Source organism: Phoxinus phoxinus (genome assembly GCF_949152265.1).
Source record: "Phoxinus phoxinus genome assembly, chromosome: 2".
In the NCBI taxonomy this organism is placed as follows: domain Eukaryota; kingdom Metazoa; phylum Chordata; class Actinopteri; order Cypriniformes; family Leuciscidae; genus Phoxinus; species Phoxinus phoxinus.
Genome location: NC_136877.1, coordinates 12,087,311 through 12,114,337, shown reverse-complemented (window position 1 = coordinate 12,114,337; position 27,027 = coordinate 12,087,311). Strand labels below are relative to the sequence as shown.

Sequence of the window (27,027 nt, the reverse complement as noted above, 5' to 3'; positions counted from 1 at the left end):
GATTGAGAGACGTACAAATAAACAATCCTCAAAAGCCTGATTAATCGTATTTGAAAATCACAGTTTAACGGCTTCAGAACAAACAAACAAAAAAAAATTGGCTAGGCAATTCTATTATTTTTGTTTCACTCCAGACTTCTTCCATTCGTTGACCTTTACTCTTAATAAGTTTGCTCAACTATTCTGCTATCAAATTACTCTATTCTATTGGTTCAACTTCCCTTAATTCTATTATATTTAGCTATTTTTTTTACTCTCTTTATGTTTTATTTCGCTAATAATCTTGTTTAGAATATGAAACTGAAATGTATGTGATATGTGAATGTGAAAGTCATGGAAACTAATGTTGTTTTGTGCTATAAAATATGTCCTATTTTGTTTTATTTCACTATTCTATTAGTTCCACATTCTCTTATTCCTATATAGCCAATACTATTTGCTTCAAGTCAGACTTATTCAATTATATTCAGATACTCTATTCTATTCATTAAACTTTACTCTTCTAATTCATTTAACTTTACTTTTCTAATTCGTTTTTTTAATAATTCTATTTTATTTGGTTTAACTAAACCAGTATTCAACTGTTTCGTTTTAATACTCTATTATATTAGTTTTACTTCACTCATATTCTATTATAGCCTATTATATTAAATTATATTCACATGAAACGCGGTCATAAAGAAAGTCCAGAAACCATGAAGTCCTGGGTTTGATCATGTGTGTCCTGCAGTTTTTTCCTCATAAGTTCAGATGAGATGAGGGGGAATTCCCACCTTCAGTTTTTCCTACTGTATTCTTATTTACCATAGTATCCATGGTTTCTTTCCACCTAGCCTAACTGCAATATTATCAGCACTGTAAAACTGTAGTACAATAATATGGGGTCCCTTCTGTGTGAGAAGCTTTAAGAACCTTTTTGTCATTTTATTTTGACCACCCCATACATTAAACTGTGGTAGCAGAGGCATTTTGACCAGCAATGTGGTTCTGTGAGGATTACGCATCCCATACTGTCGTTTCAAACGAAAATAGACCTATTCCTTTTAAATACAGCTATGAATGATGATGTTGTAGCATTTTGAACGAAATTGTGGACGAATCATCGATTCCAGCATACCGATGTAAAAGTTCCTCTAAAAAGTCCACATTCAGGTCGATTTTGTAACTTTGTATCAGCTATCGCACCATTTCTGTTACAACCTCTTTAAGATTAATCGTGTTTTTTTGTTGTTGTTTTAAACGTTTTTGCTAATAAATGCCAAATGACCAAATGTAATAAATGTAAACATTTCTGAAAGACAGCTGGACTCACCATCACTTCACGCGACCGTCCGGACTGACTACATCTCTCTTAATTCTGTTTCTGAACATCCACATCAGACAAACGACCCCTTTGCTCGAATTAAACCGTCGCTTCGGTGTTTCTCAGTCTAAAGTTTTGTGAAATGCGGGAGTCTGGTGGTGGAGGGAGGGTGAGAGGCATGTCAGTCCCTCCCATCTGAACAAGAGCTACAGTAAGTCGCAGTCATTCTTTCCACTGTCCTCCACTGCCATCATCTGCATGAAGAAACACTGACCATTCTGATTTACTCGAGTTTTGTAGTTGATCAGTCTGCATTTAGTACATTTAGTTATGATTATTTATTAGGCTGTTTTAAAACTGTCACATTTAAGTCATTTCGTGTCAGACAATCTGCGACAATCATTTTGTGAAATTTTGACACAGTAGAATCTCCTTGTAAATTCACTGGTTTAGACCAATGCTGTATGGCACAAACACATACCGTTATTTAATAAAAACATGATAAATGTCTCCATCTGGTGGTCAACTGTAAAAATCACATTACAGGAGAAGAGAAGTGGGCTATTCTCTTTTTTTTTTTTTTTTTTACAAGTTTTTTATTTTAAAGTCAAGAAACACAAAAATGCAAAGCAAAAAGCAACTATACAAATCTAGAACCCACCCCATACCACCCCTGGTAGACTTCAAGAATATAAAAATAAAATACAAATATAGAATGTAGTATATTTTAATAATAATATAAAATAAAAAAAATAACATGGATGTTAAAAAAGTTGACACAATATCAAAAGCAGCATGCCATACATTCACAGTCTTAGCATTGGATCCATCCATACGACAAGTTCCAGTAAGTAAGTAAGCTGTAAGCTCTCCACCAGTAAACTGGTGTGTGGTGGGAGTTCTGGCATGATGTGGAGTAACAGGATTTAATTATAAATGAATGAATTATGAAACAAATGCATAGAACATCTGTTAACAGCAATTACACTCCCACCAAAATCACTCATTTACTCGAAATGTGGGAATTTTCTTAGAACAAATCATATGAAAATAATTTGATTCATGCCTTTAGTCCTTAATGAGTGTAGTCGTGATGTGTATGTGACTTAATTGGCTTCAAGTAAAGTAACTACCTTGTGAATAGCCCTTTCTAGGTAAACTGATCTAGTTTGTCGTTTTCCCTTGCCATCTGAACTAGGGTAAGCTTCTATCACTCTGGCAAGCTTCCATTCGTTTCTTCGAGCATTGTCATCTTGTAGAATCACAATGTCGTTTACTTGTGAATTTCGAGATGTTTTGACGTTATTAGAGATTCAACAGATATTCACGTTTCCATCTTTGCCAAAATTCATTGGCTAAGAACTGCACTCTTCTCCACCTTTTACGCAAATAGATGTCTTCTTCATCGAACTGTCCTGCAGGTGGCAGAATGATTGCAGATTTCATGGTTAGTATGTGATTAGGAGTGAGGGGATCTAGACTGGCAGGATCGTGAAGATGTTCAACGCTAAGCGGTCTGCTGTTGATTATGGCCATTGTCTCGTAAAGGAATGTCCTCAGAGTTGTGGTATCAAGTCTACTTGCAGACCTGTCGAGCATGGCGGTCAGGATACTTCGGATCGTTCGAATCTGGCGCTCCCAGACTCTGCCCATGTGACTCACTGAGGGAACATTCACTACAAATTCACAACTGATTGTTCGCAGACGTTCTTGATCCATCCCTTTGATCAATTTAGAAAACTCTCTTCAGGTGCCCATGAAATTTGTTCCCTGATCACATCTTAATTGGCGTACAGGTCCTCTGATGGCTATGAACACTCGAAGTGCATTCATGAAAGCGTCTGTGGTCAGATCGTCAAGTGTTTCTATGTGAACGGCTCTAGAGCACAAGGAGGTAAATAGCAATCCATATCGCTTTAATTCCTTTCTTCCCTCCTTTACGATGAAGGGGCCGAAACAATCTATACCACTGAATGTAAAGGGATGAGATGTCTCTGTTCTCTCTTCTGCTCTTCTTGAGGACACCATTCTTGTCCATGAAGGTGTTTAACTGACGCAAACTGTTGTGCTTGTACCTTCTTTCTAGAGCTTGATCTTTTGGACATCTCCAGCGAAGGCATCTTCTTGCACCAGCTTGATAATGGCTATTTCAGCTTCTTTTCTTTCTTCAAGACTAGTTGCTTCATTTGTTCTTGGCTGAACTCTCTTAAATTCTCTGATGCATCTCTTGAGCCTGGCGACAGCCCTCAATGCCGGAAGTCGGAAAAATTTAGTAAAGCGGTTCACCATTGAATTCATTTCCTTTGTCTTAACTGTGCAAACGTAGGCTTTCCGAAGCTCCGGGTCAGTCATTTCTATTTCTCCCACAGTTTCCTCTTTGTGTGAGAGATTCCGCTGCCACAGAAAGTCGGGTCCCTTTAGCCAGTTAGACTCTTTCAGCTGAATGGCACTCAGCCCTCGTGAGGCGTGGTCAGCAGGGTTGTTTTCAGAGCTGACATGACGCCACTGTTCAGGGCATGTACTGGATTTTATGCTTTGAATTCGGTTGGCTACAAATGTGTGGAATCTCTTGGCATCGTTATTCACATAGCCGAGAACCACCATCGAATCAGTCCAGTAATACTCTTGCAGGTTTTCAACTTCAAGTTCCCTTCTGATGACATAACCGTTAAGGATTGAAGTCACAGCTGACCACAGTTCAAGCCTTGGGATAGCCATTAACTTGGTAGGGGCTACTCTCGCTTTCCCCATGATGAGTGAGCAACTGACCTGCCCTGTTTCACTTACTGCACAGAGATATGAACATGCACCATATCCACTGAAACTTGCGTCTGAAAAATTGCCATGCTGCCCCATGGGCATCAGAGCTCATTCCACTAGAGGCATGGCTTCATCTTGCGCTTTGTCCAGTGGAATACCACTTGAAGATATCTGTGCGGCAGCAGGCTGGGCCTCTCCGTCCATGTTTATCAAGTTCTATAACTTGGAGGTTCCTGCTTTGCAAGCTAAGGTTATCCATATAGAAAAAAAACATTTAAGCACTATATAACAATTATAAGGCCCGACGCTGTCTGGTCTAGTTATACATATCCCCTGGGCTACCTTCCGGGCTATAGTATGTGTGGGTTTGTACGTACGCACAGCATTTTAAATGGGGTTCCCATAGCGTAAGCTAGCCTTACACAATACGAGAGTACTCTTGAAAGGGTACGTCTCAGTTACTAAACATAACCTCGGTTCCCTGAGTGAAGGGACGAGTATTGCGTAACCCGCCGTGCAATTACTCTTCACACTGGTACGTTTCCCACAGCATTCAAGCAGGCTCAGGTAACCCCACTGCTTAAGAAACCCACTCTAAATCCTCAGTCCTCAGTTCTCATCCTGCTGGATCTGTATGCTGCCTTTGACACAGTTAACCACCAGATCCTCCTGTCAATCTTAAAGATGAAGGGCATCTCGGGAACTGCACTCCTGTGGTTCAAGTCTTATCTCTCGGGTAGGTCCTTTAGAGTGTCGTGGAATGGTGAGCTGTCTAAGACCCAACATCTAGCTGCTGGTGTGCCTCAGGGCTCAGTGCTTTGACCACTTCTCTTCTCCATCTGACATCACTAGGATCTGTGATTCAGAAACATGGCTTTTCCTATCACTGCTACGCTGATGACACACAACTCTACCTCTCATTCCAGCCTGATGATCCGACGGTAGCCGCTCGCATCTCAGCCTGCCTGACAGACATTTCTGGCTGGATGAAGGACCACCACCTTCAACTAAACCTTGCGAAGACAGAGCTACTTGTAATCCCGGCTAACCCAGCACTTCATCACAACTTCACTATTCAGCTAGGCTCGTCATCCATAACTCTGTCAAGATCAGCCAGGAACCTTGGAGTTGTAATTGATGACCAATTGAACTTCACAGACCACATTGCTAGCACTGCCCGGTCATGTAGATTTGCCTTGTACAACATCAGAAGGATCAGGCCATTCCTATCAGAGCATGCTACACAACTCCTGAACTATTGTAATGCTCTCCTGGCTGGTCTCCCAGCTTGCACTGTCAAACCTCTACAACTGATCCAGAATGCAGCAGCTAGAGTGGTCTTCAACGAGCCGAAGAGAGCACATGTCACTCCTCTCCTCACAAAATTGCACTGGTTGCCGGTTGCCGCTCGCATCAAATTCAAGTCACTGACGGTTGCCTACAGAACAACCACTGGCACTGCTCCCTTGTACCTTAAAGGGATAGTTAGATAGCCAAAAATGATATTTAACCCATGCATTACTCACCCTCAAGCCGTTCGAGATGTATATGTCAATCTTTTTTCAGACGAACACATTTTCAGTTATTTTAGAAAATGTCTTAGACCTTTCAGTGGATATAATATGAAGCTATGGGGTCCACCTCCTTCAAGTCCCAAAATGTGCATACATCCTTCACAAAAGTAATCCATCCGACTCCAGGGGGATAAACGAAGGCCTTCTGAGGGTAATCCGTGCGGTTTTGTCGTAAAAATATACATATTTAAAACTTTATAAATGAAATTATCTGGCTTCCGGCAACGGTCGACGCGCGTTCACGGGTGATGGAAGTCGACGTAGGACGTAGCGTAGGAACCGTCGTGAAGTAGAACGAATGCGCCAGCGCAGAGTAAAACAAAACTCCACTCAGGATTTCCGTGAAGAGTTATTTGATTTAGCTATACTTAAGTTTTTTATTAGGCTTAAAATGGTTCGGTCATGGTGGAGGGGTTTGAGTACCCGAATGACCCTAGGAGCTATGTTGTCCGGGGCTATATGCCCCTGGTAGGGTCTCCCAAGGCAAACAGGTCCTAGGCGACGGGTCAGACTAAGAGTGGTTCAAAAAACCCTTTATGATGTACAACACAATAAGGACCGTGACGTCGGCCGATATGGCGCAGCCGGGGCCCTACCCTGGAGCCAGGCCTGGGGTTGGGTCTCGTATGCGAGCGCCTGGTGGCCGGGCCTCCCCCCACGGGGTCCAGCCGGGCTCAGCCTGAAGGAGCGACGTGGGGCCGTCTTTCCGTGGGCTCACCACCTGCAGGAGGGACCGCAAGGGGCCGGTGCTTAGAAGATCGGGCGGCAGTCGAATGTGGGGGCCTCGACAACCTGATCCCTGGACACGGAAATTAGCTCTGGGGACGTGGAACGTCACCTCGCTGACAGGGAAGGAGCCTGAGATTGTGCGGGAGGTTGAGAGGTTTCGACTAGAGATAGTCGGGATCACCTCTACGCACGGCTTGGGATCTGGAACCACCCTCCTTGAGAGAGGATGGACTCTTCACTAGGGCTGTGTTGAAAAAATCGATTCACCAATTCTGAATCGATTTTCATATTAATTTCTAAAGATCGATCCGTAACTCCGATTTAATAATAGGCCTACATTTTCCCCATAAACACACTGAGACATGGCGACCGGCGGCGCTGCTAATGCGGTTTCTCTGAATCCACTTGTTGACCAGAAAGGAGGAAAGAGCCGTTCACATAACGCGTTTTTTGCACGTGCAAATTCGTTTTCCAGGCGCATCTCTGTTCATGGTTGCATAGCAACGGCAGACGCAACGGGAAAGCACGCGCTTGTGGAGAGGAGAAAGCGGTGCAAACTGCTCAATGATGAAGAGGAAGTATCATCAAAAAAATTATTGATTTCTAGCCCTTGCATTAGCTTTACTACTAGATATATTAATTGAGATGAGAAATAAAAAGCCGCCCTGTACAGCTATGATCAGCTGTTCGGCCGAGCTTTCCATGTTGTTACGAAAAGGCCGCTGGTTTTTGTCACATGACCTGTTGAGATGCATTGAAGTGCTTCTCACTGAATTTGCACGCGCATAAAACGCGATATGTGAACGGCCCCTAAAGTGGTATCGTGTGCGGTTGTATCTAGTTTAAAAGGCCTTTTAAATATGAACGCAGTTTTGGATTAAATAAAAGGACAGTCAAGTCAAATAAAACACGTTTTATCTCCTGTTTAGTTGGTAACACTACATTAAGATACCATTCATTAACATTACTTAATGCCTTATCTAACATCAACACATTGAGTGAACAAAACATTTTTACAACATTAATGTATGTTTGTGAATGTTATTTAATACAAACACTTGATTGTTCATGAACAGTTAAAACTGTTGATTTTAAAAATATAAGATCGGATCAGATCGGATCGAATCGAATCGAATAATGATAATCGATTCAAGATCTTGAGAATCGGAATCGAATCGATTCTTGAAATTGTAATCGATACCCAGCCCTACTCTTCACAACTCTGGAGTTGCCCATGGTGAAAGGCGGCGGGCTGGTGTGGGTTTGCTTATAGCCCCCGAGCTCAGCCGCCATGTGTTGGAGTTTACCCCGGTGAACGAGAGGGTCGTTTCCCTGCGCCTACGGGTCGGGGATAGGTCTCTCACTGTCGTGTGTGCCTACGGGCCAAACGGCAGTGTAGAGCACACGGCCTTCTTGGGGTCTCTGGGAGGGGTGCTGGAAAGTGCTCCGACTGGGGACTCTGTCGTTCTACTGGGGGACTTCAACGCCCACGTGGGCAGCGACAGTGACACCTGGAGGGGCGTGATTGGGAGGAACGGCCCCCCTGATCTGAACCCGAGCAGTGTTCAGTTATTGGACTTCTGTGCCAGTTACTGTTTGTCTATAACGAACACCATGTTCAAGCATAAGGAGGCCGTAGGTCGATGATCGGCTTTGTGGTCGTTTCATCTGACCTCCGGCCATATGTCTTGGACACTCGGGTGAAGAGAGGGGCGGAGCTGTCAACTGATCACCACCTGGTGGTGAGTTGGATCCGATGGCGGGGGAGGAAGCTGGACAGACTCGGCAGACCCAAGCGTACTGTAAGGGTCTGCTGGGAACGTTTGGCCGAGTCTCCTGTCAGAGAGATCTTCAACTCCCACCTCCGGCGGAGCTTCGACCGGATCCCGAGGGAGGCTGGAGATATTGAGTCCGAGTGGACCATGTTCTCCACCTCTATTGTCGACGCAGCCTCTCGGTGCTGTGGCCGTAAGGTCTCCGGTGCCTGTCGAGGCGGCAATCCCCGAACCCGGTGGTGGACCCCAGAAGTAAAGGATGCCGTCAAGCTGAAGAAGGAGTCCTATCGGGCCTGGTTGGCTTGTGGGACTCCTGAGGCAGCTGATAGGTACCGGCAGGCCAAGCGGAGTGCAGCCCGGCTGGTTGTGGAGGCAAAAACTCGGGCCTGGGAGGAGTTCGGTGAGGTCATGGAGAAGGACTACCGGCTGGCCTCGAAGAGATTCTGGCAAACCGTCCGGCGCCTCAGGAGAGGGAAGCAGTGCCCCGCCAACGCTGTTTACGGTGGAGGTGGGCAGCTGTTGACCTCAACTGGGGATGTCGTCGGACGGTGGAAGGAATACTTCGAGGATCTCCTCAATCCCGCTGTCACGTCTTCCATTGAGGAAGCAGAGGCTGAGGGCTCGGAAGTGGACTCATCCATCACCCAAGCTGAAGTCACAGAGGTAGTCAAAAAACTCCTCTGTGGCAAGGCACCGGGGGTGGATGAGAACCGCCCTGAGTACCTCAAGTCTCTGGATGTTGTGGGGCTGTCTTGGCTGACACGTCTCTACAGCATCGCGTGGCGGTCGGGGACAGTACCTCTGGGATGGCAGACTGAGGTGGTGGTCCCTCTTTTTAAGAAGGGGGACCGGAGGGTGTGTTCCAACTACAGGGGGATCACACTTCTCAGCCTCCCCGGGAAAGTCTATGCCAGGGTACTGGAGAGGAGAATGCGGCCGTTAGCAGAACCTCGGATTCAGGAGGAACAGTGCGGTTTTCGTCCCGGCCATGGAACACTGGACCAGCTCTATACCCTCTCTAGGGTGCTGGAGGGTTCATGGGAGTTTGCCCAACCAATCCACATGTGCTTTGTGGATTTGGAGAAGGCATTCGACTGTGTCCCTCGAGGCGGCCTGTGGAAGGTGCTCCGGGAGTATGGGGTCCGGGGTCCTTTGCTATGGGCTGTCCGGTCCCTATACGACCGGAGCAGGAGCTTGGTTCGTATTGCCAGCAGTAAGTCAGACTTGTTCCCGGTGCATTTTGGACTTCGACAGGGCTGCCCTTTCTGTTCATAATATTTATGGACAGAATTTCTAGGCGCAGCCAGGGGCCGGGGGGTGTCGGGTTCGGGGACCACACGATTTTGTCTCTGCTCTTTGCGGATGATGTTGTCGTGTTGGCCCCTTCAGACCAGGACCTTCAGCATGCACTGGGACGGTTTGCAGCCGAGTGTGAAGCGGCTGGGATGAGAATCAGCACCTCCAAATCCGAGGCCATGGTCCTCAGTCGGAAAAGGTTGGCTTGCTCACTTCAGGTTGGTGGAGAGTTCCTGCCTCAAGTGGAGGAGTTCAAGTATCTTGGGGTCTTGTTCACGAGTGAGGGAAGGATGGAACGGGAGATTGGCAGACGGATCGGTGCAGCTTCCGCAGTAATGCGGTCGATGTACCGGTCTGTCGTAGTGAAGAAAGAGCTAAGCCGCAAGGCGAAGCTCTCGATTTACCGGTCAATCTACGCCCCGGATAAGCGGAAGAAGATGGATGGATGGTTCGGTCATGCATCTACCCTGGATGCTAAAACTTATTTAAAACTGTAAGGTTACGCGCGCGGGCGTCAAAGGAAGATGCACAAGTAACATTTCACAGATTCCCAGTACATGATTCAGAGCGATTGCAGTTATGGCTGCTCGCTATTGGTTGGGATATAAATACACCAAAGCAAAAACTCTTGCGATATCGGATGCAGTAAACATTTCAGCCCAGAAGATTACGAGGCAAAGATGGGAAATACAAAACGACTTCTGAAATTGTCAGCCGTGCCTGTACCTGTGCTGCTTTTCCAGCAAAATCCGGTATGTATTGAGTACTCTGTACTGTAGGGTGTATTGTATTGTGTATTGATTGCGATGCTACATGTAAGGAATAATAAATATGCAGCAGGTTGTTTATATAAATCCATACAGTCTTGTATCCCACTTTAGGGGCTTATTTCACGATAACAATCGTCTGTCTGTACATTACATCATAAGTAAGTTAAGGGACATTAAATATTGATTTAATATATTTTATTTCCTAATTTTATCGAATACAGAGTTAAGTTTTACGTTAAAATGTCATGGACACACTTTTTTGTTTTGTTTTTCTTTTAAAATGTAATCATGTATGATCTATTGTTGTAGGAAACACAAGGGGATCCTGTTGTTACTACTCAATCATGTCTCTGTTACACAGCTACACAAAAGGATGATGAGACAGATGTCCTGGGTGCATCAGCATTTTTTGAAGGTGTTCCACAGTCAACTCCAGTCAAACATAGCAGCAAAGAAGAGAATGAAGGAATTGTGGCAGGACTCAAATTGATGCTTAAAAGTCCAGAATCAATTCCAAGTAGGACAGGTCCATCAACATCTGGGACATACATCACCTTCCCCCCAATACGTTTATATCAGTCAGTAAGTACTCGTATGTGTTTTGTCATGCAATGTTTTGCCCAGTTGTCGTGTTGTTTGGATAATGTTGTCAAACAGTGGTTTATATAACTACTTTTAGTTAAATTCAAGATTCAAGATGTTTATTTGTCATATGCACAGATTTTACACCATGCAATGAAATTCTTAAGTTCCAAAGGTTTCCCACAATATAGAATATAAAATGTACACAATATACACACAATATATTTAAAAGATGCAAGTGTAGAATTACATTCGGCAGAGAAACATTAAAAGGCATCATAAAAAGCATACATTGAACAATGCAAACATTCACAGTGTATTGCAAACAGTGATTAGAATGCGAGTATGGAGTTGTCAAAAGACTGAGTCATTCAACAGCCTGATGGTCTGTGGATAAAAACTGTTTTTAAGTCTGGATGATCTGGCTTTCATGCTCCTATAGCGTCTGCCAGAAGGTAACAATGTGAACAGTATACGCTGTTCACATTGTTACTTTCACTTTAACTTCTACATGTATGTAAACATGTACAATTGCATTAGGAATTGTTTTAGGAAACATCAAGGAATCCTGCTGTACAGGCTCAGCCAAGTCTGCTTTGCACATCAACAGAAAAGGATCAGGAGAAAGTTGTCCTGGATGTATCAGCACTAGAGGGTGTTCCACAGTCAACTACAGTCAAACATAGCAGCAAAGAAGAGAATCAAGGAATTATGGCTGGACTCAAGTTCACGCTTAGAAGTCCAGAATCATTTGACAGTAGGACAGGTCCATCAACATCTGGGATATATCAGCATGCTTTCAATACAATGTCCATCAGACAAGGACACAAGTTTTGTTCTTGCCAGCTCGACATCATCTACGTCAACTACAACTACAGAGGAAGATAGAGAAAATGAGAAGTGAAAGGAAAGAAAATGGATTGTAAACGAATCAAATGTGATGAAGATGTTTAGAAGATGTCAGGATTGTGGAGCACTAATTACTGAAACCGAGAAAAAAGGCTCGGGGAGCCTTATCGAAGTGCTGTGGGAATGTGAGAACAAACATCAGGGCCGTTGGAGTTCACGTGAAGATGTTCGGGGAATGCCTTTAAACTTGAAGCAATTGTCGTATTCAGTGGTGTAACTTATGTCAACTTTGCTGATTGGGCTGCACTGCTGAACTTACAGGTGCCAAAGAAAACCGCTTTCTATTTAATGCAGTCTTCATACCTCATTCCTGCAGTTGATGCTTACAAAGAAAAACAAGCAGGGATTCTGAATGATTTACAGATTCAAAATGCATTACAGAGTGAGGTGCATTATGGGGATGGGAGATCAGACAGGTAAATGAAACACCTTTCTTACAATAATTAAACGAAATACGAAAAACAAAACAATTTTTGCTTCATCTTATGTCGTACCTGCTACAGCCCTGGTTTTTCTGCAAAATATAACACAAATAGTCTTATGGATGACAACGGATAAAATTGTACACTTTGAGTTGGTGCAGGTGAGTGTACATGTTGATAAATACAGTGTACAATTATGCAATATTTTAATTAGTAAACACCACAATGGGTAATATACTTTGTAAATTAATGTACAAACTTACAAAATATTACACCCTAAGTGAAAACACTATACAGAAAGATGAAACATGTTTCAACAATATAAAGAATATGTTTGTTGTATCTTATTTTTTTTAGGTAACAGAAGCATCTAGCTCAACGGCCATGGAGCCTATTGGGTTTAAAAGAGGCCTAAATCAAATTTTGGAGAAAGGCATCAAAGTAGATGTGTTGACCACTGACAGATCACCATCCATAGGAAAGATCATGCGGGAGGATTATCCATTTATTCACCACGAGTTTGACATTTGGCATGTGGTGAAGGGTAAGAAATTGTGTCAGTTAAAATTTCATTTTGCAAATGAACAACACTGTTTTTAATTTTCACAATTCGATTGGTTGTGAACCTTTACTCAAGGATTACTTTTAGTAATTAAAAACATACTTTTTTTAATATACATTCAATTATATTTTGTATCAATATTTTTTTTTCTCAGGGTTGCTAAAGAAATTATTGTCCTTGTCAAGATACAAGGACAACAGAGATCTCCAGCCCTGGATCAAGTGCATCTGCAACCATTTGTGGTATTGCTGCTCTAGTTGTGGAGGTGAAACTGAAGTAAGTTTTTATTTGTACACCATATAACATTACAAAGATGATATTCAAGTAGATTAAATTAAAATTAAATAATGAAATGTTTAACTTATGTTATGTAGGACTTAATCTGGAAATGGAAGTCAATACTTCATCACATCTCTGGGGAACATAGTTGGACCGAGGATGGGCTAGAACAGAGATGTCTCCATCCTGCCCTCAATCCTGACCAACAGAGACGGAAGAGGTGGATTATGAAAGAGTCTCGTGCATACCATACGCTGGAGAAAATAGTTCTGGACAAAGGTATTCTGAAGGACCTGCAGCAAATGTCCCTGTTAACGCATACATGTTACACCAAAAACACATTGTGTGTGTTTATGTTGAAAGTGATTACTTAGAACACCAGGCTAATTATGTTTCCTTATTTTACAGAAAAGCTTGAAGTTTTCCACTCCATGCTACTGAAGTACTGTCCGAAGAACTTGCACTTTCATTACTCTTCCATGTCTGCATGCACACAGCTTGCAATTATAGATCATAATGAAAATGTACATCGTAAACAGGCCACAACCACCTCTGGTAAAGAACATTACCACAACAAAAGTTTCAAACAATAGTGAATTCCAAATTATGAAATGTAATGCAAAGTGTTTATTTGTATGAATGGGTCAGAAGTTTAACATTAGGCTAATAATATATTGCACAGTAACGTGTATGTCTTATTTCTTTCTAATAGTACAACGCTACAATGTTGTGTTTCCCAAGCACTCCAAGGAGTGGGTAGCTAAGAAACAGTTTGAACCAACCACACAAACATTTAGAGATGAACTGGTTAATGTAGTTCTGGAGTACCGTAGAAACCCAAACATAGCTGTTCCAGACGAGTCATCTCAACTCACTGTTCCCACATTACCAGCAAATATTGCACAAAAGCCAAAACCTGCCAAAGAAGATGCTATTTCAAAAGCACCAGTCAAGATTTTCCAAGTAAAGCCTCTGGATGCTTTACATAGACTCTTATGCCTTAGTGGGACTTTAATACAAGTATTATTATTTTTCACTGTTTATTTTCTTTTTTAGTTTAAAATTGTTAAATTTTTTAGTTTAAAACAATGTTTTGTTATTTATATGTCATGTTACAGAACAGTTGTCTTGAAGGAAAAGCATTGATGTGATAACAGCAACACAATTTAGAAATAAAACATCAGTAACGTTTCTTTGTTGAAAAAAGTATGAGTATTATAATTTATTTAGAAACTTCAAACACGATACTGAACATTTTTACAAATTGTATTTACAAAAATAAAACAAATTTTGTTTACCAGTTAAACACAAAATAAACGTGGTTGAATCAAACATTACAGGAAACAAAGTATATGAAGTATATATATTTATTCAAGAAATATAATGTAGTAGGCAGCAGACTTCTTCACTACATCATGGCAAAGGCATCATCTGCTTCTCTGAAACCCACATAGGATCCAGACTGGGATGCGTATTTTTCACGTGACAACTGAATACAAGTCCAATGAAAACAAACTAAACAGAACACAACTGTGACTATTATAGGGTGAGAATAATATATTTTAATTATACTGTATTATGGCACAAAGAATGAATAAGAAATGCAGCAATTTTATAGTTTTTTTCTATATCTTCACTCATAGTAATTTACCTGCGAAAGATAAAAAGCTTTACTGAAAAAATAAATAATTAACATGTATAGTGTAATCCCGTATGTGCAGTATTGGAGTCCCAGCTGTGCAGGAGGCCTTTCTGTGTGGAGTTTGCATGTTCTCTCCGTGTTGACGTTGGTTTCTTCAGGGTTTAACCCATACATGACAGGTGAATTGGAGATTGTAAATTTGCCTGTAGGTGAGAGTGTATGTGCATGTGTGTCGTCCCTGTGATGGACCGGTCATCTTTCCATGGTGTTTTCCTGCTTAATGAGACGCTGGGAAAGACTCCAGCCTCCCCATGACCCTACATAGGACAAGCGCTTTGAAAAAGTATGGAATAGATGGATGGATGGTGGGATGTACAGTACTGTGAGGGTGTGTAGATGCCAATCTTCTTTTCCCACCTATGTGTCATCCTTGATCTACTGTATGTTTGCAAAAAATATATATATTCTGAGGCCATTCCAATTTACCAAAAATTAACCGGAAAAAAAGAACTAAAAATATGATACCTGGGTCGGCATTCTGCTGAAATTGCAAATAGTTGTGTTTGGAATAATGATTTAATTTCATTGTAAATATTTTGCTAAGATTTTACATTTCAATTGAATTCCTGTAGAAATGCAGAGAGTTTACCATCATCCTGATTTGAATGTGCTTTTATCAGTTTTGAAAGCAGTGTCAGCATTCGAAAAATGTGCTACAGATATAGTTTTGCAGATGGTGAAGTATGAGTGACAAGTGTTAATGGATTTTGGAAAATGTGATCATTGAATGCATTTTGTGTAAAAGCAAAAAAAAAATATTCACAGTTTGGTCCGACTCCGCACAGACTTCTGTTTAGCTGAATGTGTGAAGAGTTTTGAAAATGTGGCTTCAGTATTAAACGATGCTTGTTAGCAATTGAAGAAAAAAGAAAAAAAAACTAACTACAGTACATGTACAGTAGTTACTATAGAGTTATGGTTAGGGTTTGGTTTAGGGTTAGTTACTTGTAATTATGCACAATTTACTGTTATTACTATAGTAAGTACATCACCTTTAATTAAAGTGTTCCCAAAAGTTGTGCAACTGCAAATTCACATTTTCGTCCTGGGTCTGGCCTTAGGACTCCACATCACAGCAATTGGATTTCACTGCAATGATATCTCTTGCCAGGCAAAAGGAAAAACCCTCTTGTGTGCATGATCGAGCCTTGACAACACACTCCACAACTTGCTCTTTCTCGTCCTCTGCCTCCTAGTCCACTAACTATTGCACAGAAGTCTTCCTCCTCTCCCTCTCAGATTGTTTCCATACATTTGTTATGGATATTCAGTGCACTCTTGAGCTTGCCTATAACTGTGATATTGTACAGTTGGTTTGATCACATCATTAGAAACAAGTGTGAACCATTTTGAGCCGTTGTGTAAACAATGACAACTGTGTTGTAGTAGTGTTTAAATTTTGCCACTTGTCTTTACCGTTTTGCAACACAAGTGCATCACAGTGCAAAATGTGTTTTAGTAAGTGAGAATGTGTTCAGAGATTTGCACAAAGAATGCATGTGATTTGCAAAGATATTTATTTGACATATATATAGGCTTAGGCCTTTGAGAATTTGGTTCAGAGAATGGGGTTTAGTCAGTGTCTTAGCAATTGTGAAATACTGTAAGACAATATAAAGTGGAAATATATATTTTATGTGTAGAATAAAGAAAAGGGAGTCTTGTTGGTGAGTGAGTTTCAACTTTATTTCACATCTTTGCAGTTGCTATGAAAAACTTCATTCACCACAGAAAATTTGCCCTTATATTTGCCTTTATTTCTTTTATTACATACTTTGCATTTACATAAACAGTTTCTCTATATTCTGATTTTATTAGTAGCCTATCTGTATATATGTACATTCGAAATTACTCACGTGAAATGGAACATTAAACACTGAGTGATGGAGTGATTGTTTGCATGCCATGTCTATAACTAGGCGTGAATCTCGTGATTCAGTACAAAAGTGCAGTTTTATGAAAAAAGAAAGACAACAGTGGAGACAGAGACAGGGGCCAGAAAGAGAACAAGTGAACAGAATTAGCATTTTCACTCCTTTAAAGTCACCAGATTTTTTAAACTCCAGATTTATGTAAATTCAGGCCAAGCATTCAGCTTCAGTCTCATTCAGAGCAAACAAACAATAGGCTAAATAAACAGACACATAATTATGCAAAGTGCATATCAATGTTGCTATGTTTGACACAAGACAAACTTAAAATAGTCCTTACCCTGCAAGAAAGCATGGAACAGGATAAAGCAGGGGCACTTGAATACTGCGTATTTCTACAGCCCTCTTATAAGACAAAACACATCAAATAAAATACAAAATAATTATGAAAGGCAGATGTCAATGAGAAAAATTTATAAATATCATGGTGTAACAAGTTAGGATAGAAAACTACTACTGATACGTAAATTTGAGTGTTAAAATATGGGGAAAAACAAGAAAACATGAATAAACAAAACACATTTTAAATGCCTAGAAATAGCTACATTGCTTTAATCAGTGACATTTCCTTTTTTCTTCATCATCTGTTTTTTATTATTATTAAAAACCTTTCAATGTTTGAACATTTCTATGTTTATTCATATAATAAATAGCATTAGTTCAACTCACTATCTCCATATTCATATATTTAATAGCCTACACATTCACATGTTCCCTTTGTCAGTCAGATTTGCTGAAATACGATTTATTGGTTCAGAAAATAAAAGCCTTATACAGTTCTTTCCAGATGTAACCCGTGGACCACTGAAATGGAAAGATACATGCAGCAATATAAGATTTGAATCCACTTTATTTTTTAATGTAAGAGCAGCCATTTGTAAACTGAATGTATCTGGCTTCCGGTTCATCCGCTTGCTGTATCAAAACAGCTTGCTATGTTGGTTGATAGGCCTATTGCAAACTATATTTCTTAACATATTATTTTAATATATTGTCGTAATTATAAACAATGCAACATTATAAACACTGGTTTGTAGCGCAAATAGTTACAGTTTATTGTAGCCTACTTATTCTTCAAGATATTAAGCGGATGATTCGGAAGTCTGCACATTCACAGAAAATTCTGCATTGTAAAATAAGGTAGTTTGTGCTAGAGAATTAAACATGATTTCCATAACATATTGGGCTGACAAGGATATTGTATTTTCTTCCAAAGAATTATAAAATAAAAAAATAGTAGCCCATACAGTTCGGCCTAAGCATTTCAGTGCATGTGTTTGTCTGTTCACAAAGAATAGGCTTCCAACAGGCGTTGGTGGAGTAAACACTGAACGAAAGGGAAACATATGACTTTGTTTAGATCTGTATTTGGTTGAATCATAGCTACAAAAATAAAGATGGCACACTAGAGGGCAGTATTTGCTAAGGTAACAATGCGCCTGTAGGCAACTGCATTCGACTTGAGTCAAGCCAACATTTATTTTTTTCAAAATACTAATAAAATGTTTTTTGTTGTTGTTTTTTTTACAAATAAAATAAATAGAACGTCTGCCTCCAAAATAATAATAATAAATAAATAAAATACAAATAGAGCGACTGCCTCCACAAATAAAATCACTATTTGGAAGAAGTTGTACGCTAGTGTACAGTAGCCTATGTGGATGTTCTTGATCAGCGAGTTCTGCGCTTAGTTAGTGTCTGTACAGATTACAAAGAGTCCTAAGCACCCTTAGTGGTAACATGGATCACGCTACTCATAAATTCTTGTGTTTTTACTTATCTAGAGAACGTAAGACAGTGCTAGCACATTACTCTTTCGTTACCGAAGGACTATTTGTTAAGCAAACCATTATGCAAATATTTGGTCTTTGAACCTTACAGTAAAGCAATGAGCACATCTTGAATTAGGCTACACATTTTCATGCATGCATCTGAACTTTTTGCCTACTTTACCGTCTCGGAATGGGCTGATTTCCAGTCCAAATACAGGGATTGTGCTACGCCAACTATTTAGGGAAATCACTGCACGTCGTTTCAGCAGCTGGAAGTGCTATATCATTTTTTTCCTAGGTAGTTTTTTTTTTTTACACTTAACTACAGACTATAAGCATCTACACATTTCCATCGCATTTATAATATTATTTAACGCGAATTTTCTATAAATGAGTGAATATTAAAGGCTTTTTTTTTTGTATGCTTGGGGAAGCAACATGCAGTCATTTTGCTCATTTGTGGTTCCCTGAAATAAAAACTAAAATAAAAGGATAAAAACAGTGTCTACAGAGGAAGGATGACATGCCAGGTTAAACAATATGTTCAAAATTCAATGTAGTTCTGGCTACTTTGGCCTCTTGACACACAAGGCAATATGTAAAGAAAAAAAAAACACAAATATTTAAATAGCCTACTTAAATTAATATCATATAAATAATCAGTTAAAAAAACTCCAGTATGGCATCCTGGAAAACACCTAAATATATTATTTGCCACTGTTTCCAATGCATACAAGTGACAGCCAATAAATGTTACATACTTTCACCATAAACTGAAACAACAGAGCAGAACTGAAAAATTATATTTGAAGGTGTTTTTGCTTTAACAACATTCAACATATCAATAAATAAGTCCACTGTATCTAAAATACATTATGTCAATCTTTGCCTGTCATTTTATTAAAGCTAGGGAGGTAATGGTTTACAGACTAATTTAGCATTCCATTATGATTAAAAGAATTTGCATTTCATAAAAAAATAAACATTAAATAAACTATTTTGTTTGTTTATTTGCTATATTATAAAGCTGAAAGGGTCTGCTGGCTGGATTATATTATGTAAATGAACAAAAATATAAATAAATACCCATTAAAACGTGCTGGAATTGTCAAACATGCAGCATACACTGTACTTCTATTTACTACCACCATTACAAGAAAGTTTTCTCATGTTCTCAACATGTGTGTTTAGCATACAAACATAATAGAAATATTAAAAAATAAATAAATCCGAAAATGAACAATGGCCATTATCTCATGCAAAGTCAAAACTATTTTGAAGAATATATCAGTCATATCATGGAAAGATTGCTCCAGACCACCTATTAGTCAATAGTGCAGCACATTCACTGCATGAACAATTGGCCTACAGAGACTGAGAAATGACCAAACGCCGGCTGCTATAATCACAGCGTCTGTCTGGATATAAATCCTTAGTGCCTCCTACAGAGTGATTAAAGCGCTGACGTGCCAGTGAAGAAATAATCAGAGATCATTCGGCTCCCGAACCACTGCGCAAACTGAACTTGCATGTTGAAAATTAATAAATAAATAAATCTATAAAATCTGAGGTTTTAACACTGTCGATGAATCTCATCCAGTTAACATGATTTTGTACAAGAGTGTGTAATCAGTTATGAACCAATTTGAGTTTGGTTTACCGTTACAGCCCTAGTTTAAGATCATATCATACCTTCAATTGCACTTCAACTAGTGGAGCCAAAAAACAAAAACAAAAAAAAGTGCAAGTAGTAATACTTTTATCTTATTTTTGTTTTAAGAAAAATGGAACAATTTTTAAGTTCATTCTTAAACCGAGAAGAAAAAAACTTCTACCAAAAATAAACAGATATATTCTGTTTAAATATAATAGATATTCTCTGAAAACAAGTAGACAGTTCAGTTTTCTGTTATCTCAGTTATCTTCTTTTAGGATATTTAGATATTTTTATTGGAAAACAAGAAAAATATTCATATTAAAACATTTGTTTAAGTGTGTAAAACCCCATAAACACACACAGGCCAGAAACTCTTTGTCATAAGGTCATAAGTAAATAAATCACTACAGAGGTGAGGTAAAGTCAGCAGGTACATGATTTTAGCTTCATGTTGGTGTGTGTGTGTGTGTGTGTGTGTGTGTGTGTGTGTGTGTAAATGAGAACAGACGTTAGATAGAGATAGGGCAGGCGATGACCTTGTCCTCCAACAGGACGCTGACCACCAGGAAGACGATATAGAGCAGGAACATGATGAAGCCCAGCAGTTTGCTCATTTTCCACTTACAGGCGGCAATGGAGATGATGACGAAGATGAGCATGAGGAAGAGTAGCACGATGGCACAGAACAGACCGTTACTACTCACCCTTACTGAGCTCATATTGTTTAAAAAGGAGAACAGAAGCCATGGGAACGGTAACCTGGGAAAAAAAGAAAAGTTTAGGGCTCTGAACATCATTAATGTACAGAACAAAACATTAACTGAGTTTTACAAAACAAAACATTAACCAAGTGAGCTGCCTCTACTATCTACATAGGATGGGAAGCATGTGTGTATATATAGCAGATAGAAAGGCAATAGTATCTCAAGTAACAACTTAGTACAACCGAGGTATGCAGGTACATAGCAGCAGAAGACCACACCTGGTGCCAATCCTGTCAGCTAAGAGCAGGAAACTTAGGATACAATTCTCACGGGCTCACAAAAATTGGACAATAGAAGATTGGAAAAACACATTTAACACTTAAATGTCTTTCACCGTTATTCCTAGGGGAGCAATAGTACTGGCTATCATCTCTTTTGACTTTTAGTGGACCAAGTATTATTATCTCAAATTTTCTTTCATTAAGCTGAAGAAAATGATTAGACAGCCAGACTTTGACCTCACTCAGACAGACCAATAGGAACTTCAAATACTGCTCATTTCCAGCTTTAAGTGGAAAATATTGTCACAAGAAGAAGATGGAGCGTTCAAAAAGGTTTCAATGAACAAAAGTGTCTTTTAATGAAAACAAACTCAGGTAATATGCGAAGATGAAGGCGACGTAACAGTGTGTGTAACACACAAACAAGCACAGAGAGAAGGTGATGAACTTAAATACGCAGTGATAATGAGGAGATGACGAACAGGTGTGATGATCTGATGACTGGCGGGAAACTAAGCCCTCGGTTACACTGCAGGTCTTGATGACCAATTCTGATTTGTTGCCTATATACGTTTTTTACCATCTGTTTACACGTTCTTTCAATTGTAACCCATATCCGATTAATGCGTTTACACTTGACATATTATCTGAAACATCGCGCATGCTTAGAGGGGGTTCTTGCACAGATGGACGAACCAAAATATGCTTGGTACTAGCTCTGCGATATATGCGAAGTTCGCCAAACATCACCACGATTTTGAGGCGGAGGAGGATGAAAAGGGCCATCATTGCAGCCTGCGCATATGCTTCAGTATTGTGTGCGAAAGACATCTCAGGACTGGAGGGAGCATATTGTGGTGGGCTTTAACGAGGAGCAGTGGGTTTTAGGATAAGCAAGCCACCCTTTGATATGTTGTGTCAACGTTTGTCCACATTCCTCTCCTACGACGACACAACGTTTCGTCGGGCCATCCGTCCCTTTGCAGATGCGCATCGGGGTTGTTCTCGTCATTAAACCAAGGATACTTTGCCTAATGCCTCAGAAAATCCGACCTGCCTGTTTACATGACAGTCGCATTGGCACATTACTGATTTATTTTCACATATGAACGAGGCCTGAAACCGATCTCGGAATATCCGAATGCATGCGTTTTTTTTTCCTGTTTACACGGTCATAGAACACATCCAATCTGTCACATATGAGCAAAAAAGTCTACACACTAAGACAAAAAAAACAAAACACACGTGACTGATGAAAACAAACTGAAAGTCCATGAAAACAGGACAGAACAACCAAATCTGAGTGCGTTTGACAAATATAACTGTGTGTCGTCTGCATACATGTGGTACAGATGGATCCCAGCGGGCACATACAGTAGTAAAATAGAATCCGGTCCGTTTTGAAGTTCCAGTCATGTCTGACAACTGAATATGCTGGAGTTTGTTTTTGAATGAGGGAGGAGGACTTTTCTTGAAACCCTCCCTAACAACTTGTGGCGATGTAGGGGTTGATTGATTGTTTTAAGGCTTCCTGACCATGAGACTCAACTAATCTCTGCAAATCTCTGCAAGCCACTCTAACTTTCCTCCTCGCCTTGCATTAAGACAATATATATGCTCACCAAGGATGCATTTATTTGATCAAAAATACAGTAATAATTGTGAAATATGATTAAAATCTAAAATAACTGTTTTATATTGTGAAATGGTATTTATTCCTGTGATGTAGCCTAATGATTCCATCATTACTCAGTCTTCATTGTCACATGATCCTTCAGAAATCATTCTAATATGATGATTTGCTGCTGAAGAAACATTCTGTATTACCAATGTTGATAACAGTTGAGCTGCTTCATATTTTTGAGGAAACTGATCAAAAATTGTTTTCAGGATTTTCTGATGAATAGAAAGTTTAAAAGAACAGTGATTATTTGAAATATGTATATATATATTTTAAACATAAATGGGTTTACTGCCACTTTTGATAAATTTAATGCATCCTTATTGAATAAAAGTATTAATTTCTTTAACAAAATAAAAATAATAAAAATCCTACCCCACAGTAATGTCGAATATATTAGAGCCCACAGAACTGGACACAGCCATGTCGCCCAGACCCTTGCGGGCCACAATTACACTGGTAATAAGGTCAGGGATGGAGGTTCCAGCCGCTAGTATTGTCAGGCCCATAATCTCCTCTGTGATTCCTATAGTCTCTCCAACCTGCAGGAATATTAGCACAAAACAACCAGACTGGTGAAGTTCATAACTTGGCACATACATATTTGGCCTCAAATCCCATTTGGGCTTAACATCAGTAGCACACTGCCAGTAGAGATCCAAAAAAGGATAAAAGAGCACACTTTCATGACTACATTTTTTTAACACACTTAAGAACACTTTTAGTAAGGGCACATTTAAAATACATTTTAAAACATAATGTTTAAAAAAACTTTTGTTTTGCTAAAAAGAAGTGCACTTATTTTGATGTTGACTAACATACTAAAGCACATATAAAGTACTTGAATATAATTTTAACTGTAGTATGTTATTTTATATTACATTTAATATATTTTAAATGTAATAAATTGAAACATCATAATTAAAAATAAGTAATTGCAAGTAGGCCTATATTTAAATGCATGACATACAAGTTTCAATAGAACTTATATTAAATTCTATTTTAATTTTCCATAAATGCTTGTCAGTACATTCAGCAGTACACTTAAACCAAATTACAAAGACAATATAAGTAATTATGAAATTATGTTCAAAATTATAAGTATATTCTTTCTGTAATAAGTACTCTTTTTAACAGTATGCTGAAGTGTACTTTGTCAGCTGCAGAAGTCTTACCTGATGAGCCCACCAGACCATCAAGTAGGAGAATGCTGCGATCCAGCAAATCGCCCCCAGAAATGTCACAGGAAAAAACTTCTTTGAACTCTAAGAAAAAAACACACAAGAAGTGTCTCACAGTTACATCCAGCTTGCAATTGCAACACAACTAGTCAAAAAGTACTCACAGATTTCCTGACGTCTGGCAGAGTTATCCACAAAGGGAAGACTATGGGAAGGATTAAGAGATACGTGAAGCGCTTGCGGCCGGTCTCTGGCCATGACAGGCTAAGAGGCTGATCATCCTCATCATCTTCTTCACCCTGATTGGAGAGAAATGTGTCAAATGTGAGCATTTCTAATTATCTCCAACACCCCCACACACACAGAAACACCACCAACACATTCGATTGCATCCCTGTTTTTTTCAAATAAAGGTTGTTTAAATCCCATGGGGTGGAGGCAGTCGTGTCAGAACATGCCATATTTCAAGGAAGCTATATACCCATGGTTTTTATAATTAACTACAACTAAAACCATAAAAAACATTGTCATTACTTGAAATAAAATAAACTAACTGAAGTAAAATAAGTTCCCTTTCAAGGGAACTCGAGCTGCGTCAAGATGCCGTGGGAACACCCCTGCGTGATTGCGTCATGAAATGCGGCGTGATTACCCCGCCCTATCTCAGCCTTCACCTGTCAGATCCAGTGCCTTATCTCAGGGAGAAGCACGCGCTGCAGTTTCTTCTCCCCTGGATGAGGCACCCTGCGATTATCCAGTTCTGAGGAATTGGGTGTCGTCAGTATGATTGGGGGATTATGAGAGTTCACCATCTCATACCCATGTTGATGAGGATCTTATGGAGGTTGTGACTCACGCTGTTGCCAAGTTAAATATTGCTTGGCCAGCCGAGGAACAAGATGAATATAAAAAGAAAAGTTTACTAGATGAAAGAGTTTTACCATCTAGATCACAGCCTCCTCGTCGGGGTTTGCCCTTTTTTCCAGACCTCCACACTGAGGTGTCAAGGTCTTGGAAGAAACCATTTCATTTCGTGTTTTTAATCCACAAACATCGGATTACAGCAATGTTATGGGAATTAAAAATTATGGTTATGTGACTATGCCTCAGGCTGAAGAGACGCATGTGAGCTATCTCACTCCAGAGTCAGCGTCATCATTAAAAACCTGGCGTTACTCACCAAGCCAATAAAAGCCACTTCAGTGCTGGTGGGTAAAGCGTATTCGGCAGGAGGTCAGGCTGCGGCATGCTTGCATACTATGTCAATATTGCAGGCATACCAGGCTGATCTGCTAAGGGACATGGATGATTGTGAGGAAGTCAGCGCTGACGCAAATTCGAGAATTGCGTCATGCAACAGATCTGTCTCTCCGGGTCACCAAGGAGACGGTCAAATCAGTAGGCCGGTCTATGGCAGTCCTGGTGGCCACAGAGCAACACTTATGGTTCAATTTATCTGATAAGAAGGATAGAGACGGGTCTGTTCTTTTGGACGCTCCACTTTTGCCTTCTGGTCTTTTCAGCGACGCTGTAAATACGGTCGTCTATAGATTTCAGGAGGCAAAGAAAAAATCAGCGGCATTCCAGAAGTATCTTCCATACCGATCTAATGTCCCCGAGACTGCTGGGAAAAGGGAGCAGTCTCGGCTGTCTACGAGCTCCTCGCAGCACAGAGTACAACAAAAACAAAGCGTCGCCACTGGGGCTCCTCGACAACCGGGGGGGGGGGGGCTGGGAGGTGGTCGCAGTCGAAGCCGGATAGAGTCAGGCAAGATCTGAGGACTGTCATCGTCTCTAAAAAAGCTTAGACAAAGAAGAAGCCCTGACGCCGAGGCTATCAGGCTTCTGAGGGTGGTCCCGTCCGGGGAGAGACAGGTTCGAGAATCTGTTTCTCCTCTGTGCCCTCTGGGGGGCGACTCTCTGAGGAGGGTTGCAGAGCTGCCAGTTCAGTTGCTCCCTGCTGGTTCGCCGCTTCAGGGCACCGAAGTGTCAGCGTCCCCAAACGATCCTCTGAGGAGGTGTCGTAAGGTAAACAGTTCGGTTGCTCCCTGCCGGTTCGCCGTTTCAGGTCGCCAAGGTGCCTGCACATCTCAACTATCCTCCGAGGAGGGTCGTAGAACAGTCAGTTTGGTTGTTCCCTGCCGGTTTGCCGTTACAGGGCACTGAAGTGACTGTTCGACCAAATCCAGAGGCCAGTCTCGAGAGACTGGTTCCCTAAGTATATTTTCTGGCAGCGTGGAAGCTACTGCCAAATATTTCTCATTGGGTCCTGCATATAATAGAAAAGGGTTACAGAATTCAGTTCGGTTCTTGTCCGCCCAGATTTCTAGGGGTCCTCCCTACGGTGGTAGACCCCGAGCAGGCTCTGGTTATGGAGCAGGAAGTACAGACTCTTCTAAAAAAGGTGGCTATAGAAAGGGTTCCTCCTTCTGCAGGGAGTCAGGGTTTTACTGACTTCATTGTTTCAAAAAAGGATGGAGGGTTGCGTCCTATTCTAGATCTGGGCCAACTAAACCACAGGGTTTAGAAACTCAAGTTCAAGATGCTTACTCTCAAACAGATCATGTCACAGATTCAGTCTGAGGACTGGTTTGTCACGATAGACTTGAATGACGCTTACTTCCATGTATCTATCCATCCCCATCACAGGAAGTTCCTGAGGTTCACTTTTGGGGTCGAAGCGTACCAGTATTGTGTTCTTCCGTTCAGCCTAGGTTTAACCCCCCGCACTTTCACAAAATGCGTGGATGCAGCTCTGGCTCCAGGGCATCCATGTGTTCAATTACATTGGTAGTTTTTAGCTCAGTCCGAACAGATGGCGGTTCGGCATCGAGATGTCGTTCTGTCCCACATAAAGATGCTGGGGTTGAGGCTCAACGCCATGAAGAGTGTGGTCCTCCTGTCTCAGAGGACCACTTTTCTAGGTGTGGTATGGGATTCGACAACGATGCGGGCACAATTGTCACCTGCACGTATTTCAGCCGTAAATGGGGTAAAACTAGAACAGTCACTCACTGTGAAACAGTTTCAGAAAATGTTGGGTCTCATGGCAGCTGCGTCCAACATAATAACTTTTGGCCTCCTGTACATGAGACCCCTGCAGTAGTGGTGCGTAACACTATCGACGGATGCTTCCCTCACAGGTTTGGGGGCGATC

The 27,027-nt window shown here is 40.7% G+C and overlaps 3 protein-coding genes across 6 annotated transcripts in view; 1 reads left to right on the top strand and 2 right to left on the bottom strand.

Annotated features, from left to right (window-relative positions):
• The window catches only part of arhgef40 (Rho guanine nucleotide exchange factor (GEF) 40), a 44,668-nt gene extending 43,221 nt beyond the window's left edge, over positions 1–1,447 (bottom strand). The window contains 1 exon segment of the mRNA XM_079592235.1: positions 1,313–1,447. Within this exon segment, the coding sequence (XP_079448361.1) occupies positions 1,313–1,315 (3 nt within the window). The 5' untranslated portion in view covers positions 1,316–1,447.
• A 10,765-nt stretch (positions 1,448–12,212) lies between these two features.
• Positions 12,213–13,335, top strand: LOC306987715 (uncharacterized protein; the record flags this gene model as incomplete). The annotated part of the gene is made up of 4 exons (XM_079592223.1): positions 12,213–12,281; positions 12,478–12,664; positions 12,837–12,958; positions 13,057–13,335. The coding sequence occupies exons 1-4, from the start codon at positions 12,243–12,245 to the stop codon at positions 13,333–13,335; spliced, it is 627 nt and encodes a 208-aa protein (XP_079448349.1). The 5' UTR covers positions 12,213–12,242.
• A 3,000-nt stretch (positions 13,336–16,335) lies between these two features.
• The window catches only part of LOC306994415 (solute carrier family 24 member 2), a 97,327-nt gene continuing 86,635 nt past the window's right edge, over positions 16,336–27,027 (bottom strand). For all 4 annotated transcript variants that reach the window (XM_079604900.1, XM_079604902.1, XM_079604901.1 and 1 more), the window contains 4 exons: positions 24,035–24,169; positions 23,865–23,954; positions 23,065–23,231; positions 16,336–20,782 (listed from right to left, as the gene is read on the bottom strand). In XM_079604900.1, the coding sequence (XP_079461026.1) occupies positions 20,533–20,782; positions 23,065–23,231; positions 23,865–23,954; positions 24,035–24,169 (642 nt within the window). In that variant the 3' untranslated portion in view covers positions 16,336–20,532. The remainder of the gene's footprint in view (positions 20,783–23,064; positions 23,232–23,864; positions 23,955–24,034; positions 24,170–27,027) is intronic.